The sequence below is a fragment of the Catharus ustulatus genome, chromosome 1 (assembly GCF_009819885.2).
Source record: "Catharus ustulatus isolate bCatUst1 chromosome 1, bCatUst1.pri.v2, whole genome shotgun sequence".
Lineage (NCBI taxonomy): Eukaryota > Metazoa > Chordata > Aves > Passeriformes > Turdidae > Catharus > Catharus ustulatus.
The window spans coordinates 31,169,855-31,186,045 of NC_046221.1; the positions used below are offsets into that span (position 1 = coordinate 31,169,855).

General features: G+C 40.3%; 1 protein-coding gene across 2 annotated transcripts in view; it reads right to left on the reverse strand.

Annotated features, from left to right (window-relative positions):
- SNX13 (sorting nexin 13) overlaps positions 1–15,183 on the reverse strand; it is a 65,823-nt gene extending 50,640 nt beyond the window's left edge. Inside the window, exon 1 of one of the 2 annotated variants that reach the window (XM_033063685.2) lies at positions 14,913–15,183. In XM_033063685.2, the coding sequence (XP_032919576.1) occupies positions 14,913–14,924 (12 nt within the window). In that variant the 5' untranslated portion in view covers positions 14,925–15,183. The remainder of the gene's footprint in view (positions 1–14,912) is intronic. The other variant, XM_033063677.2, reaches the window with a different exon arrangement.
- Between the last annotated feature and the right edge of the window lie 1,008 nt (positions 15,184–16,191).

Here is a 16,191-nt window from a genome sequence, read left to right on the forward strand (position 1 = left end):
ATTTTAAACTGACCTTCATTTTACTAACCTATATTTCCTGTGCTTACAGCTACTTTATTATATAGCAGAAGTATCACCAAGGGACAGAAAAGTTTCATTCCATGTAACCTTTACTTGAGTGGCCAAGTACTTAACTTGCTGTGAAAAATAAAGAGGCAACCTTCACAGATGCACACCTTCTGATAACATGCTTGCATTAAAACCCACTCTGAATCATGTTCTAGTTAAAGGATATGGAATTTTGGTCAAATTTAAAAGAAGCACTTGAGCATCTTGGATAGCAACGGAAATAAGAGATGCAAGCCCAACTTTCTGCTACTTTCTTGAATATAAAAGTGACATACTCAAACTCATCTTTAATACAAATTTCAATTAAGAGATCCTTTTCCTTTGTAACAATCCATATTGACTTGTATCCAAGCTAATTTATTTATTTGAACAGAAACCAAGACAAAAAGATAAAAGCATTTTGGATCACCTTAAGTGATTGAAACAGAGCCAGGCTTGACAGGATTGCCTAAGGTGATCTAAAGTGAGAGAATAAAGTAATCCCTCTATCTTGAATTCAAGCCAATGAGATAATCTAGACTGTTCTACATTCAGCCTCTGGATAAACAGATTACATATATTTCAAGTTTTTCTGGTGCAAAATAGAGGCAAAAGGGAGAGAGAGAAATCCTCCAGAATCTTTAGCAGGTGAAAAGAAAAATGTCTGTTCTCCTATATGGCTCCAAATAATGAGATCACATGCACTAAATCAATAAACTGTTACTGTGTATTTCATTTGTACTATTGCTCAAGCAGCATCTTAAGCTTTTACTTTACTGTGGCAAAGGGTTACCTAAAAGTTCTTTTCACCATTTCTTCTTTTTTTTCCTGCTAAAGAAACCTGATTCCACTGAATGAATTTCAAGAATCATGAACTTTGCTTCGAGAACAATTGCTACCACTCCAGCTCCTAATGTTTATCTGTATGGAAATTTACTGTATGCATTGAATGAGTCTCTCTCTCCATAAGAATCAGATCTAATGGTTATCTCCTTATGTTTCTAATAAAAACATGCAGGCAGAGCTCACAGACACTACAGAAACTGTTGCATGGAACATATTTTCAAAAAGGTTTCTTCATCCCTTAAGAGCTATGCTTTTAGAAGACAGAGAAGAGATCTCTTTAGTTCTAAGCTGTTCTTCCATGGTAATGGTAATTTGAACTCAACATCCCTTCTGCCAAGCAATAGGCATCTGCCTACTCCTGGAACTTAAATTTCCAATACACTTGCCCAACTTATATAATTACTAAAAAAAAAATATATAAAGATTATTTATATAAACACTATTTTGTACTTCTGTTCAAAGGCAATGCATTATTGTCCATGATCTCTACAGGGAGGAATAAGTGAAAAAGATGGGTTATAAGAGGTCTGATGAACAACAATTACTTTTCTTAAAATAAATCCATTCTTTTTTCCTGTGGAGGTATCACAGAATTTCATACCAATGGCTATGTGCAGAACAGTTTGTGCAATCTTGAATTGATAGAATTGGGTTTAAAAAGAATAAATACAAGAAAGATGCACAATGATATACTATCTGCTTTGGAAAATCTTGCTACCTTCACAAAACAACCCCACAACAACAAAATGTGAAATTAAGTGAAGGAGCACAGTTTTTGCAAATACAAAAGTGTCAAAGATATGAAGGCATAAAATAAGACAAATTATATAAAATTTGGAACTGCACATTGCAGTAGCAGTCATCGAGTTTTATTGTTTTGTTTTTTTCTAAATAACTCCTCACATATGAACAGCAAACAACACCTTCAAATTTTATACTAAAAAAAGCCCTAAGATTTTTGTTTCTATCACTTGATGACTTGCTTGAAAGCAGCAATAAGCAAATAATTATTTCCAAGTGAATTCCTTAAAAACAATAGTTTCTTCTAAACAGACTGATAAAGTATACATTTCAATATATATCTGCAGGAAGTGTGGGGTTTTTTTACTGAGAGTTAAACGTATTATATGTGTTCATACACATTTCACTAATACATAAATATTATCTATATACACACAAAATCCAGAACTTAAGTTTATGGCAGTGAGATTTAGTCATTAACTTCTGATCAACCTTTTAGTATTCTAGCTTCCGCTATAAAATTAGTCATCCAAGAGTTTTGTTTAGTTCTTTAATCCATTGGTAATATTGTGTTGCTATTTTGTCCTTGTAGCAAAATATTCAGCATTATTCCACTAAAGTTAAGATGCAACTGCTTTGGGCAGTATTCCTTGAATAGCACATACTCCAATCTAATATATCCCAAATAAGCAACATTCCTCATCTAGATGAAAAAGTTACTCTAAAAGTACTAAGCTAAAAACACAACTTTAGAATATTTTTATCAAGGCTGTGCTAAATATAAAGATTGACCTTACTTGCCTTATTAGGTCATGTTACAAACCTGAAAGAATGCAAGTGGAAGAAGTCAATTCATGTTATCTACCATAATTGCCAGGAGTTCTCCAATAACAGACATACTCAACAAGACTAAAATTTTATTTCCACATTGTCCCTAGTGATAAAGGCTGTTTGTTGTCTCTAAATATAGCCAGTCATGCCACCTATCCCTGTAGAATTTTTTGGTAAATGAAATAACATGGTTAAAACATGCCTATCCTTTTTACTACCCCTAAAAGAAGTGTTTCGAGGTTTTTTCGAGTTTTTTTGTTGGTTTTTTTTTTAATTTAGTAAGAAGTAGGAGAAAAGCTGTAAGCAATAATGTAGCATTCATAAAGGAAAACCACACTGAGTTTCTCACCTGTGATATAAAATGTCACCTTGATTCAAGACAGTACTGTAACTGCTATCATGGAATCTAAAGCTTAATAGAAAGCCACCATAAATGATTTCTCAGACTGTACTGGCAGCAGATGCCATCAGCAAGAAAGAAGGTCCAGGCCAGAGAGGAAGGAAAAATACATGCCAGTCAGCATCACCTCAGTCCCCAAGAAGGTTGTGAACAACCAAGAGAGATTTACCAAGTGCAAATCATGTTGACCAACCCAACTGCTTTCCATGATGAGGTGAGTGACACTGAGCACAAGGGTGGGGCCTTGGATGACGTGCACTTTGCCTTTAGCACAATATCCCATAGCTTCCTTATCGCTAAATTGGTGAGGTACAGGCTTGATGAGTGGATTAAATGGTAAACAAAAAATGCTGAATGCAAAGATATGGTCAGTGTTACAGAGGTTTCTGACGTGTGTCAACAGGCTGGAGAAAGGGGCTGACAGGAACCTCATCAATTTCAACAAAAACAAGCACAGGTTTGCACCTGGGGTGGACTAACCCTGGGCCACAATACAGTCTGTGGCTCACTCTCCGCAAAACAGCTCTGCAGAAGGAGACCCTGAGGTGGGCTGGAAGGTGAACTCAAGTCAGTAGCATGCCATTGTAGCAAAGGTGGTAACAGTATTCTGTCCTCTATCAGCAGAAGTGTCACCAGCAGAGACAGCAAAATGAACCTTCCTCTCCATTTGGACATCCCTATATTCCTGCGTCCAGTTCTGGTCTTCCTGTTACAATAAATATCCATCTGGAAACCAACCTCAACCAAAATATCCAATCCCATGATTTTGTGCTAAAATAAAATATATCCATTTTATGAAGCCACATGCTGGTTACACTTGCCAGCAAGAGAAGGGTAGGTTTAGAAAGCTTGTTGGTGCTCCCAATTAACATTCTGACACCCTTTTATATGACTGAGAAGTAACACAATTTTTAAAGTATTACCGCCTCCCTCCTCTCCCTGGTGGTCACCTTTGTCTTCAAAAATAAACAACGGTAACAGTCTCTACTCTCTTACCACCAAAGTCATAAAGGCATCTACTGACTAAACACTGGATTCTGAAGAAACAGCTACCAACATTGTATTCACTGATTTTACTATTTTGGCAGATTTGTTTTGTTCTTTTAATTTCGAGATCTCAATCAGTGCCAGCGCCATAACCAGTTTCAGTCTGGACTCCTGCTTGCAACAATCACCCCTTCACTATATCTGATTTCTTGTCAAAAATCTACTGATAGTTCCACAACAGTTCTTAGAACTATGTACAGTAATTTCATGATTATAAGGCGCATGTCACAATACAGAGTGTGATAAAAGGTACCTATTCTATCACCATCTGTTGAAGGTGGGGGCAGTGATCCTTATCTCCGTGGGAGATATTCTGTTAATGGTCCATCCATTGAAACCAGGCGGGGCATTGTTCTTTATCTTTTCACAACCCATCCTTCCTCCAGGGAGTCATTTTCTGCTAATGGCCCACTGAGTCCCACTGTGGGACTGATAAAATTACTGCATCCCATTGGGAGATGCTCCAGCCAGGGGGAAGAGCCCAACATTTCTTACCAAGACAAAAACAGAAGTTTTGGGACACTAAGGGAGCCCCTTTCTCCATTGGACTCCAGAGGAAAAACGGATTTCTCCACATCACCACTGGACCTCCGGAGGGAAACTGCACCTTCTACAGGAGCACTGCTCCAACTGAACCACATCTGTCACTGCAGGAGGATGCAGCCACCATTTAATGGGACTGCTACCAACACCCTGCCTGACGGGGTGTCAGGTTGTACTCTGACTTTGTCAGGGTTTGGAGTTTGTTTCTTTGTAGCACTGTATTTTATTTTAATTTCCCTAGAAAATAACTGTTATTCCTAATTCCCATATCTTTGCCTGAAAGCCCCTTGATTTCAAAATTCTAATAATTTGGAGGGAGGGGGTTTACATTCTCCATTTCAAAGAGAAGCTCCTGCCTTTCTCAGCAGACACCTGTCCTCCAAACTAAAACAGCAACTTTTTGTTCTTTGTTCATATATAAGCCGCACCTGATTATAAGTCGCACTTTGGGTTTAGACCAAAATTTTAGTCAAAATAGTGCAGCTTATAATCGTGAAATTACTGTAGTGCTTTTTAGTCAGCATCATAATTTACAAACTGGAAAATGAAATGGATATTAAAAATAGAACTCCAAAGATCAGAGTATGCGTCACAAAAATTTCTTGTCAGCACACTAATAACAAGTAAGATCCCAAGCTGCAAGTACATTTTTAAGAAACTTAAAAGCACTGACAGAATACCAGCACCTTCCTCTGGATATTGTGATGTTACTCCACTATTTCCTTCAAAAGTTTATTTAGGCAGTTCTCTGAGCGCCACAGGTTTTCTCCAGTTACAAAATACAGAAACTCTGATACAGCCACTATTTCACTGCAAATTCCCAGTGGTCTCTGAGTACATCTGAATTTCTACAGGGTCAAATTTCGTATGAAGCATGCTTACTGAATGAAGACAAAATAACCATGGAAACAGCTGTTATACAAAGTGACACAAACCTTTAAAAAAACTAGAGTAAGCCTAAAAACTTCCTGTTCCTCTCTACTGTTTTTCTGGACAGAATATCATCCAGTTGCACAAAGTAAAGCAAGAGAAGTTCAGTGTCAGCAAGTTTTTCAATAGTCCACAATATACAAAAAAATCTGCAACCTTTTTAATAGGCAGTTGATGCCTAACTCTTCACAGAATGGAGAGTGCCAACACAGAAAATCAGCACTCTGATTTTGCTTCGAATCAGCAAAAAAAGTCCTTACTTAAGAGACAGAGAAACTGCTTAAATATTATTGTCTTTTTCCAATGGGACAAATGTAATGGGAATGTAACAAATAAATAAAATCTCTCTCCCCTTTTCCAACACTTCCTACAGCCCTTATTGCTTGTGTGCTCTACCTGCTTGTTTTCCAGAGATGTTTGGCTCCCCAAATCTTTCTGGAAGGCTTGCTCACTATGTGCATCTTTCACAATCCTCTCTGCACACCTGCCTTTTCCTTAACACTGTGACTGAGAAAACTGCTGTCTGCTGCCTGCACAACCCTGCACAAACCACTTGAGTTACTGAGTGGTTTGCTACAGAATGCTGTTGACAGCACTGCAGGTAATTGTAAGTAGAGTGGAGCCTCCTACAACTTCTTTCAAGACTCTGCTCCATGACCTCTGTCCATCTGGCCTCTCTATGGAAGCAAAGAGCCTGTTGAGTATCCTAGATCAATCTTTCAACCTCAAGTACTCATCTTCTTCCTTGTACAAAATCTGGGCCCACAATTAGCATGTCCACTATTTCCTAAACATCTCCCAGGTTCACAGACTGCCTCTCCCACAAAGACACAGAGGAGGGAAAACAAGTGTGAATACCTGCAAATAACATATACATAAAGGGACAGTACTTTGAACTTGCTGGAATACTTCATTCTCATACATAAGGGCATGGAATATTTCCAACAAATTTCAATGAATTCAGAGAGAAAGGAAACCACAGAAATGGTGCATCAACTCTTGACACTTCAAGACTATAGACTGAAACTAATTGAGTCATTACAATATCCAGGTCCCAGGGTAAGTTTAGAGAAGATATCTAAAAACTTCAATCATTGCCACATGGTCAAGAACAAAAAAAGAAACTAACTGGAACTACCAAACCCATATTTGTAATTTTTTTTTTCTGGAGGTAGAGATGCATTCAGAAGGCACAGCAGGAACAGTGACATTCCCTGTTTTCCAAAGTACAGGAATTATTTTGGATATTGACTCATTTTAGACCTCCACAAAAGGAAATGCACACTAACACTACGCACTTCCCTAGTGCCAAACCATGCAGCTGTTGATTTGGCAACTTATCCTGCGTTCCCACCCTCTCATCCCTCCACAAGACTGGTTCACCAAGGCAAAAGAATTCTTCATGCAGTTGCTATTTAGCTGCTAGACCTGAAATAAGAAGCTGTCAGACCAGCTTGTGTCTGGTGGAGGGGAGGAAACCACTTTAGTAGCAGCCAAACTAGATCCAGTGAAGTCAAACATGAAATGGCACTCCTAGTATCTTAAATACCTTTATACATGGACAACAGCTAAAGAAAAATATGTGGCCATCCCAATGACAGCAACAGGCAAACAAAAATATATAAAGAAAATAATAAAGAAGAGGGTAATACACAGAACAAACAAAAGAAGAACCACATAGACAGCAAGGTGGAAGCATTCATAGACAAACCCAGATGCACAACTCTACACAGAAACAATGCAGCTACTTTTATCACTGGAAAACAAACAAAAATTATTTGTCATAATGCATCAAAAAATAGAGAATAAGGGAAAATAAGAGTTATGGGCAATTGTCTAGAAATTTAGAGAGAAAAAATAAGAAGACTGCAAGCATCATGTTATATTAAGATTGTTAAAACAGAAAAAATATTTCAAACAAAAAAGATGCCAGTAAAATAAAGCACAATTAAAAGAAACAGTGACTGGCAACAGCCAACCATCATTAATTGGAGAATTCAATAAAGGAAAACATCCAATAAAGAAATGGAAGAGCTTAGAAACATTCATAGACATATTGTTTCCTGTTGGTATCACTATTGCTAATTCATAATCTTCATAAGAATTTTTAAGAAGCTGCAGTAGGGCAACTGCCAACTGAAAGACAGAAGACCGCTAGCATTTAAAGTCCAGACTTTAAAAACAACATAAAGAAACAGACATAACATTTATTTCAAAGTTTTAAGCACATATGCAAGTCAAGCATGAAGTACTAAAAATTAAATGAAGTACATAGGTATAAGACCATAAAACAAGGTACCAGTATTAAGTACTTGTATACACAAAGTAAGGACAAATTATTTTTAACACACCTACTGCACATTATTCAATTTAGAAAAAATGCTGACTATGAAGAGAAAAACTTTGATAAGTGTGAAAATTTTAAATAAAACCTTATTCTTCTAGTCTAATGTTATGAATAAATAACTTCTTATCAAAATAATAAAAATTATATTTACATAAACCAATTTGTTCTCCACAAAAAATTTTAAATTTTATAGAAGAAATAAACAAGCATTAAAAGTAATTTCCATTTCATTATATGCATCATCAAATTATATTTGTAATTCGGACATTAGATCACAAGATTTAAGACTTCCATAACATGATTTTACTTTACAAAGTTAATGAAATTTCCATTTGTTAGCATTGTGATCAAAAATACTAATTTGAGTATATAAACTATAAAATAAAGTATTTTTCTTCCAAGTATGTTAAAAGAGGTTGGATACCTCAATCCCCAATAGGTTTCTTTAAAAATTAAGATATCTATCAGTAACTAATACACCAAGATACACCAGGAGAGGGGGAAACAGAACTACAACCACTTGCATAGATTTTTAGAAAAAAAATCCTACAGAAATACAGATAAATACAGGTGCAATTTCAAGCACAGAATTCCTTCAGTAAATAAGGAATATACATATTTTTTACTGATCTCATTATTTTCAAGGTGTCACAAAAAATCATTACATAGGCTTCAGAAAAGTAAGCTGATACAACAGTATGAAACACAACAACCTTTGGGGAAACCCAACCTACACCAAGTTTTGATTTATTATAATGGACATGGAATGTAAAGTTTTAAGTGGGCCTCACACAGGAGAAAAGACTCAAGCCTCAGAGATATCACAGCCTGCATCTGCCATTGTTAGAACTGCAGCAGGGCAATAAGCAAGGCTCCCTCACCTCTCCAAGTCAGACAGTTCCAAGAGCACTCTGGCAATCAGCAAGACTCCAAAGCAATCACTCTTGCTACAGTAACACAGGTTGAACTTGTTTCCCCAAGGCATGTACACCACCAGATTTCCAACTCATCTGTGCAGTCTGGAATGCCAAATCCTGAGTAAGGGGTGACTGGAAAAACCATGCAAGTTTGTTCCCCCTTGCTCTTATTATCACTTTAGAGGTATGTGAAAAACCATCCCAAGTCTGAGGCACTGTTTCATAATCAGTTGGACAACTGCTGCAAAAAAATTCCTATTCTTGATTAATTTTCTATTTGGCCTTGTATAACAGTGCTGACTGGAAGAGTGGAAATGCAGGGTGCCCTACAGGATATGTAGCAATTCATACTTCCTGCTCAAGTTCATTCCCTTACATCACAAGAGATAGCCTAACCTGCACTGCCTTAAAGGCACCAGCAGAAGTGCAAAAATATACTGATAAACAAGAATACATGATCTTACAATAGTGACATTTCTGAAATCAAAACATTCTGACAGAAACAGATTTGATTAAAATAGAACTAGGATCACTCCCTTCCACCAAGAAGCATGAGATTAAGGGAAGAACTGCAAAGGAACAGACATTAAAGATTTTTTTAAAAATCATATTCTAACAAAAGCCCAACCACATTTAAGCAGTTCATACTCTTCAAAGAATGTTCCCAAATTTATGAACATTCTTGGAAAGAAAATGTGTGCAAAGCTCATCCTCCTATTCAGAGCTCAAACCACAACAGGATATTGAATTAAACATTTCAGACATCAATGGTACCTGTGAATTTTTAATTTGGTCATATGAGCCCTCACATGAACAAACACAGTGCTATTTCCACCTGTGAAATAAAGAAAAAGTTCTTGAAATTTAGTATTTCTGATTACCAAAAAAATCCTTCCAAGTGAAGTTGAAGAAAGGACATCATACAAGTCATGTGATGCATGAAGGAGTTTAATAGGATTCAAGCCAGCAGAGATGATTTTATCTCCATCTCCTGCTGGCAACTAGTGGACTGAAAAACTGGTGAGGTTCAAATCAAATTAGTATTGTGCTTACTGTCCAAGAAAATAGGCAAAACAACAGGACTGAAAAGATTTCAGTGTCACTGGTAAAACAGCTTCAAAATAAACTGCTGTACTAACCACTGTGGTCAAATTCCTTATTCTATACTATAAAATCCCTGATTTTTCATAACATCCCACTTGAAAAAAAAAAAAAAACGAGTTAAAATTTGTGGGACTTTTAAAGTGTTTGTAAAATGTCAGTGTTAGAATACAGCAATAAATTTGGCTCACGCTATTTTAACCACAACACTACTTCATATCCCATTCCACACAGAACACAAAGTCAATCAACATTGCAACTTCTTCAGAAATCCATCACCACTCTCTCAGGATTTTACAGCTGCTCCTGTTTCAGAGTAATAATAATCTTTGTCCTCCCAAACTGTGACAGTTTAGGAATTGACCTCTTGTCCAAAAAAAAACAGCAGTTATAAAAGGAGTCCCCCTGGTTGAACACACCTATCATCTAAGCTTACTCACAGTACAAATAAAACACCCATTTCTCCTCAAACTTGTAAATCACAATCATGCCATCATCATTTGGAAGTGTGATTCCACAGAATTTATGTAAACATGGTTAGAGTGCTCTTGTTCAAACTTGTCAACATGTTTACATCACAAAATAACGCCTTGTTTTATTATTAATTCAGAAATCAGACATTACATGGTGGGGACATAAGAACAAGCATTAGGCCCAAGCTTACAATGTCTTGCACTTCTTGAAGGGTCTCACTCACATAACTGCAAGTACCAACTTTCATAGATTTTGCTATCATTCCAGCCTTGATATTCTCAAGCAAGCAATGGGGGAAATTGCTAGTTGAGACTTTTAAACAGTAATTCTTTCACTGCTGCAAATAACTTAAGATACAATATCAATGACTTCTTTTTTCTAATAATAGCAATTCTCCCAATGACAGCGTGAAGAAAACATGCTGTGTCATCTTTGTAAGGGTCAGGAGAAGATGACAAACATATTTAAAACAGAGATAATTCCCTAGAGTGCAACCAGACAGAGGAAATCATCATTTGGAGCTCCTTCAGCTATCTAACCAGACAAGCTATTACTATTTTTGTTGAAGAAAGGAACTTCACACTTTTCTTCTTCCACGCTGCTTTGGGGAATGGTCCAGACTGACATTTCAGAGTTGTTGTTGAACTCTGCATTCAGTCTCGGCAGTTTAGGCCCCACTGTACACTCTAAGAATAGTCCTGAGTGTTCAGACACTATCTTTTACTAGTAGCCAGCAAAATATCCAAAACCAAGTACTTAAGAATATACAGTGTTCTCAGCAAAAAGCTAGTTTTCCTAATTTCAGCATTTCTCACAGACTTTCAACTGACACTACATAAACTATGGAGTTATTAAAAGAGCTGTAATAGGAACAATTAGGGACACAACACAGACCAGCTGTAGGGGAAACCTCATTGACAGAAAATACTGAAGGAGAAAGAGGCTTTTGACCTCCCAAGGGCTTGCAACTAATGCTCCAGCTAGATGTCTCTCATATAAAAAAACACTGGCACTAAAGAAAGCTGCAGCACACAAATTTCACAAAAGGACAGGAAACTTATTTATTTCAGCACCCTGGTAAATATCTACACATTTGAAAATGGCTCTACCAGCAAAACATAATTCAGACACATAAAGCACAAAGCAATGTGCCACTGATATGTATCAAGGAACAGGAAAAGTTAATGCTACAGTACATCAAGCAGTTAACTGTGTTTTGCATCTTTCAGAGCTGTACTTATACTTTACAATGTGCTACTGTTGCAGAAAGGCTAATTCACTATTATTCTAGAGCAACTTAAGCTGCTGAGTCAACCTTTATTCTTAAAATCAGGCTAATTTGCTTGGTTTTGCTCAGAAAAGGTTCTCAATGGCTAGTAGTTATCAAAATTTAACCAAAAAAAAAAAAAAAAAGAAGTCGTTAAACCTCTCTTATAAACAATCTGTAGATTGTTTAATGGAAAGGAAGTATGCATGTACTTAGTGAATTATCTCGACGAGTTGCAATAACAAAAAATACCAACACATCAGAGCTCATTTAGTATGGGTGATTTTTTAGTTGTGGATAAGAAAAAAGTTTTCCAACTTTGTCAATTTTCAAAAATCTTCTCAACTGTCACTAGTACTGCAACAAGTTAGTCTTGCTAAGCTGAGAATTAAGTTGTCCAAAATTTAGCTGCTGATAAATTCTGAAGTCCTCCCTAAACATCTCAAAGCAGTTTAATGAGTAGCTGGGGAGGAAAAAAAAGGAACCTACTTCTCAGCTGAGATAAAGTGTCTTCTTTAGAGGTAACACAGGCTGCAAATGCAGACAGCACAGGCCATCAATTTGAAAGACACCTAAAACTTCTTGCAAGTTAAATCAAAATTCTACTGAATGTTTGTTCCACCAGAATTTAAGACACTACTGATCAGCAAGAGCCAGAGCTGTAAAACACCAACTGCTTCCCCATAGTCCGTGCAGCGCAATTACCCCCACAGGAGAGGCAAGCATGACAAAGCCAGCTGTCTAAAAAGACAAGAGAAAGAACACTGCAACTTGTGTCTGCCATGGCCTTGCCAGATGAGAAAGTGCTGAGGCAGCAAGTCACACTGGAACAGGCCACACTGGCCTGGAAAGCAGAGGAGACATCAGATGAACAAGAAAAGGGGAACAAGTGAAAACGCACAGAATAGGCAACACAACGGACCAGGGAAATGATCATCACAGCAAGACTCTAAACCATGCCGACAGAATGTATTCTACATTACAGCAGAAATAAGTTTTAGACTGAAAAATTTGGAAATGGCTTTTGCCAGCTAGGTAAATAAATGTATGTGCCTGACATCCAACACTACAGGTTTTGAATGCAACTAAAATAAGATGGGCAGAAAGGGCCAAATAAAAAACACACAGAGTATTTTTTCCTGACGGGAAGTGTGATCTTCCCCTGAAGTTACTGGTTGCAAAGTCCTAATCCTAACTGCATATCACACAAAACTGAAATGAATCTGCTGGGGTCTGCATATATGAATACGGTCAAAGGATGTAGGAAACTGACCTTGAGAAACCCAACACTATGTTACTGCATGATAACAACACATGTAAAACCCAATCTGCCTTCCCTTCATTCTTAAACATATTTAAGAAAAAATATCTTCTACATCTTAAAGTTATAAAACTAGCAGGAGAAATTGAGCTAAATTTTTAATGGCTAAAAAAAAAATAAAATTTACAGTGACTTTGGCCACTCTATACTGTAGCAAACTTGACAAGGCCCCAAATATCCAGCACCAAATGTGAGAGCAGTTTTTGCCTCAAATGTCAGTTCACCATACAGTCAATCTCAATTTTCATATAAAAAGAAATCATGTATCAGTAGACCTGAAACGACCACCATATTCCTGAGAAGTGTGGTAAAGGCTCACAGATGTGACTGTGTGCAGTTTCCTCAGTCCACTGTAGCTACCGAGTCACCACTGGAACACTCAGAAAAGCGCACTGGGAAAGAACTCCTCCAGTTCACCTTAGGTGGGTACTCCTGACAGCCCAGAGCTGTCTGACTGCCTGAAGAACTCCCCACAACTGCTTTTCAGGCAAGTAAAGCCTGCAATTTTGCTAGATTCCCTTAAAATCTAAATTCATCTCCTTGGCAGAGACCAAGGCTGGAATACTTTACCTTGAAGCACCTTGTCTACAAGTAACTTATGTACAGCAACTAGAAGTAGAACCTCTCTCCTCCTGACACCAAGGATAAGTGTCATAACCGGTCATTACATGCGAAATCCCTAAGCTTTACCTCAAAAAGCCAACGGATTGTTATCCATACTGATATTAACAGAATTTCAACACTGTTTAAAAAAAAAAAAAGAGTTCCAAGATAAAGTGTCTTGGATGGGCACACACAGCCACCACCAAAAGGAACAAACAGTCCAGTAGGAGGCACCGACCCAGAACGTTCTATGCTGCCCCTAAAATAATCTAAATTACTATGGCTAATGCTTATGCATCATACTCACCAACTCTCTTTAATGCAGCTTATTAATCCTGACCACCCACCAAATACCCTCAATGCAAAAATAGGTCATATATTTTTACATGTTTAACTCATTCTGCAAATGTTAACCTCCTGGGGAAATCTGAAAGCTCATGGCTCTACAGAACTACATTCTTAATGTCCTAAAACTTTGAACTCATGCAATTTAAAACGTGGAAGATACTGTTTAACATCATTCAGGAAAGCAAAGCTGCAATGTTCAGGTGTTGGAAAGCAAACCTTTACCCTGTAAGACTTAAGACAACTCACTTTTGGATGAATAACCTCCACTGTAGAATAAAATGACAAATTATAAAACATGGGTAATGCAGTCATTGTGTTGCAGAAGTATCTGCACTCGGGACACCTCGCTGACATTAAAAATAGAAAATCAATTGCTCTTTGTAGACAAAAGAGAACACAGGGTAAAAGTCTAATTTCCAGCAACTGGGAAGCACTGCCAGATTCCACCTTTAAGAATGCCTTTGGACACAGCAGACATTTATAGCCCACGCTGATCCTCAAATACCTGCCTGCCTCATAGCTGAGCTGCTTCGGGACAGAAACCCTCCACCAGGCAGAGGTGAACCGGGGCAGCCAACTTCTAGAGATTACCTACTGACACAAACTCCTGCAAGCACAGCCGAACCGCTCGCCTTAAGCCCTCCGAGCAGAAAACAAACACAGAGGCTTTACGAAGCCACGGTGGAGAAGGAGGCCAGAGGGGCTGACGCCGGGGCGGGCGTGCGGGGCCCAGGCGGGGCCGTCTCCCCGGCGCGGCCCAGGGCCGAGGTGGGTTCCCCCTCACCAGGTGCGCTCCGCTCCGGCAGACACGGGCCCGCCGCGGGGGCGCGGCCCGACGGGCCCCCGCCAGGCAGCACAGCCCGGCCGTCTGCGGACCGCGTCGGAACAGGGAGCGGGTCCAGCTGCCGCACGGAGAGGGCACGGCGGAGCCAGTCCAGCCCTGCCGGGAGAGGAGGGAGGCTGATAAGAGGGGGCCGGCGCTGCCCTGGGAGAGCCGGCCAGCGCCTCTGCCCTCCGCGGCCAAGGGGGAAACTGCCAGCGCCGAGACAACTCGGAGGCCCCGGCGGAGGGCCGAGCCGCAGCACTGAGCGCTGCCCGCTCGGCGCGCCGCTCCCCGCGCTCCCGCACCTCGCCGGCAGCGCTCTTACCTCTGTTAACATTATTACCCCGCTGCGCTGCGGCGGCGCCTCGGCGGCTCTAGCCCCGCAGCATGGTGAAGCCTGGCGGCCGCGCGGAAAGCTACCCCGCACCCCGCGGGGAGGCGAGGCGAGCTCCGCCAGCCCCCGCCGCCGCCCGGGTCAGCGCCTGCCCGCCGGCCCCGGCCCCGCTGCCGCCCTCGCAGCCCGGTCCGGAGCGGCCGCCATCTTGGGACGGCTACGTGCGCCGCCGCCCCGCCCCGCCGCCCAGCGAGGCCGCGGGGCCGCCCCTGCCGGGGCCGGCGCTGGCGCTCCGCTCCCGCCCAGCCCGGCCCGCGCCTGGCCCGCGCCCGGCCGCACCGGCACCGCCGCCGGCACCCGCGGCTTTGGGTCCGATGGCACGGCACAGAGCTCGAAACTGCGGGGCGTGTTTTTTGCCCTATCTCCCTTGGCGTGACCTGTCTTTGAGCTGCTCGGTGTCAGGCAACTGTGCTGCGGACGCTAATCGAAATATTTTGTCAAATTTCTGACCAAGCGGCACATCTCTCATCCACCATGACGTGTGCAGCGCTGCGTGTCTTCCCGTGTTGTAGATGCTAAGGAAGAGCGCATGTCCTGTTTGGAGCACGAGTCCTTTGAGGAGAGGGTGAGGGATGGGGTTCTTTAGCCTGGAGAAAAGGAGATTCAGGGGTGACCATATCTCTATCTACAAGTGCCTGAAAGGAGTCTGTAGCTAGGTTGGGGTTGGTCTCTTCTCCCAGGCAACCAGCGACAGGACGGGAGGACACAGCCTTAAGCTGCACCACAGGGGGTTTAGGTTGGATATTAGGAAGAATTTCCTCACGAAAATGTGTTTTGATATTGGAGTGGGCTGCCCAGGGAGTCACTGTCCCTGGAGCTGACACGGATGTGGCACCTTGTGTCATGAACATGGTGGTGATGGGTCATTGTTTGGACTCAACGATCTCAGGTCTTTTCCAAACTCATTGATTCTGTGAAAGAAACTTCTATAAGCCTGTCACCTATAGTATTGTTAAGTAATGGTATAAAGTATGGAACAGAAACACATCACTTCAGAAACAGAGCCATGTTTGCCCCAGCCCAAGAGCCCTGGGGTGATGTGCCCCCACAGCTTAGTATTTGAATATAAGGACAGATTCCTGTCTGAAACTTGGTCTTCCTTTAAGCACTGTTCTATGGACTTTTGTTTGTGTGCTTGCTTCTTCACTAGACTTTAAGTTACACGGTTAACCTTAGGTGTATTAGGAGAGTAGGAAAACATAGGTATTTT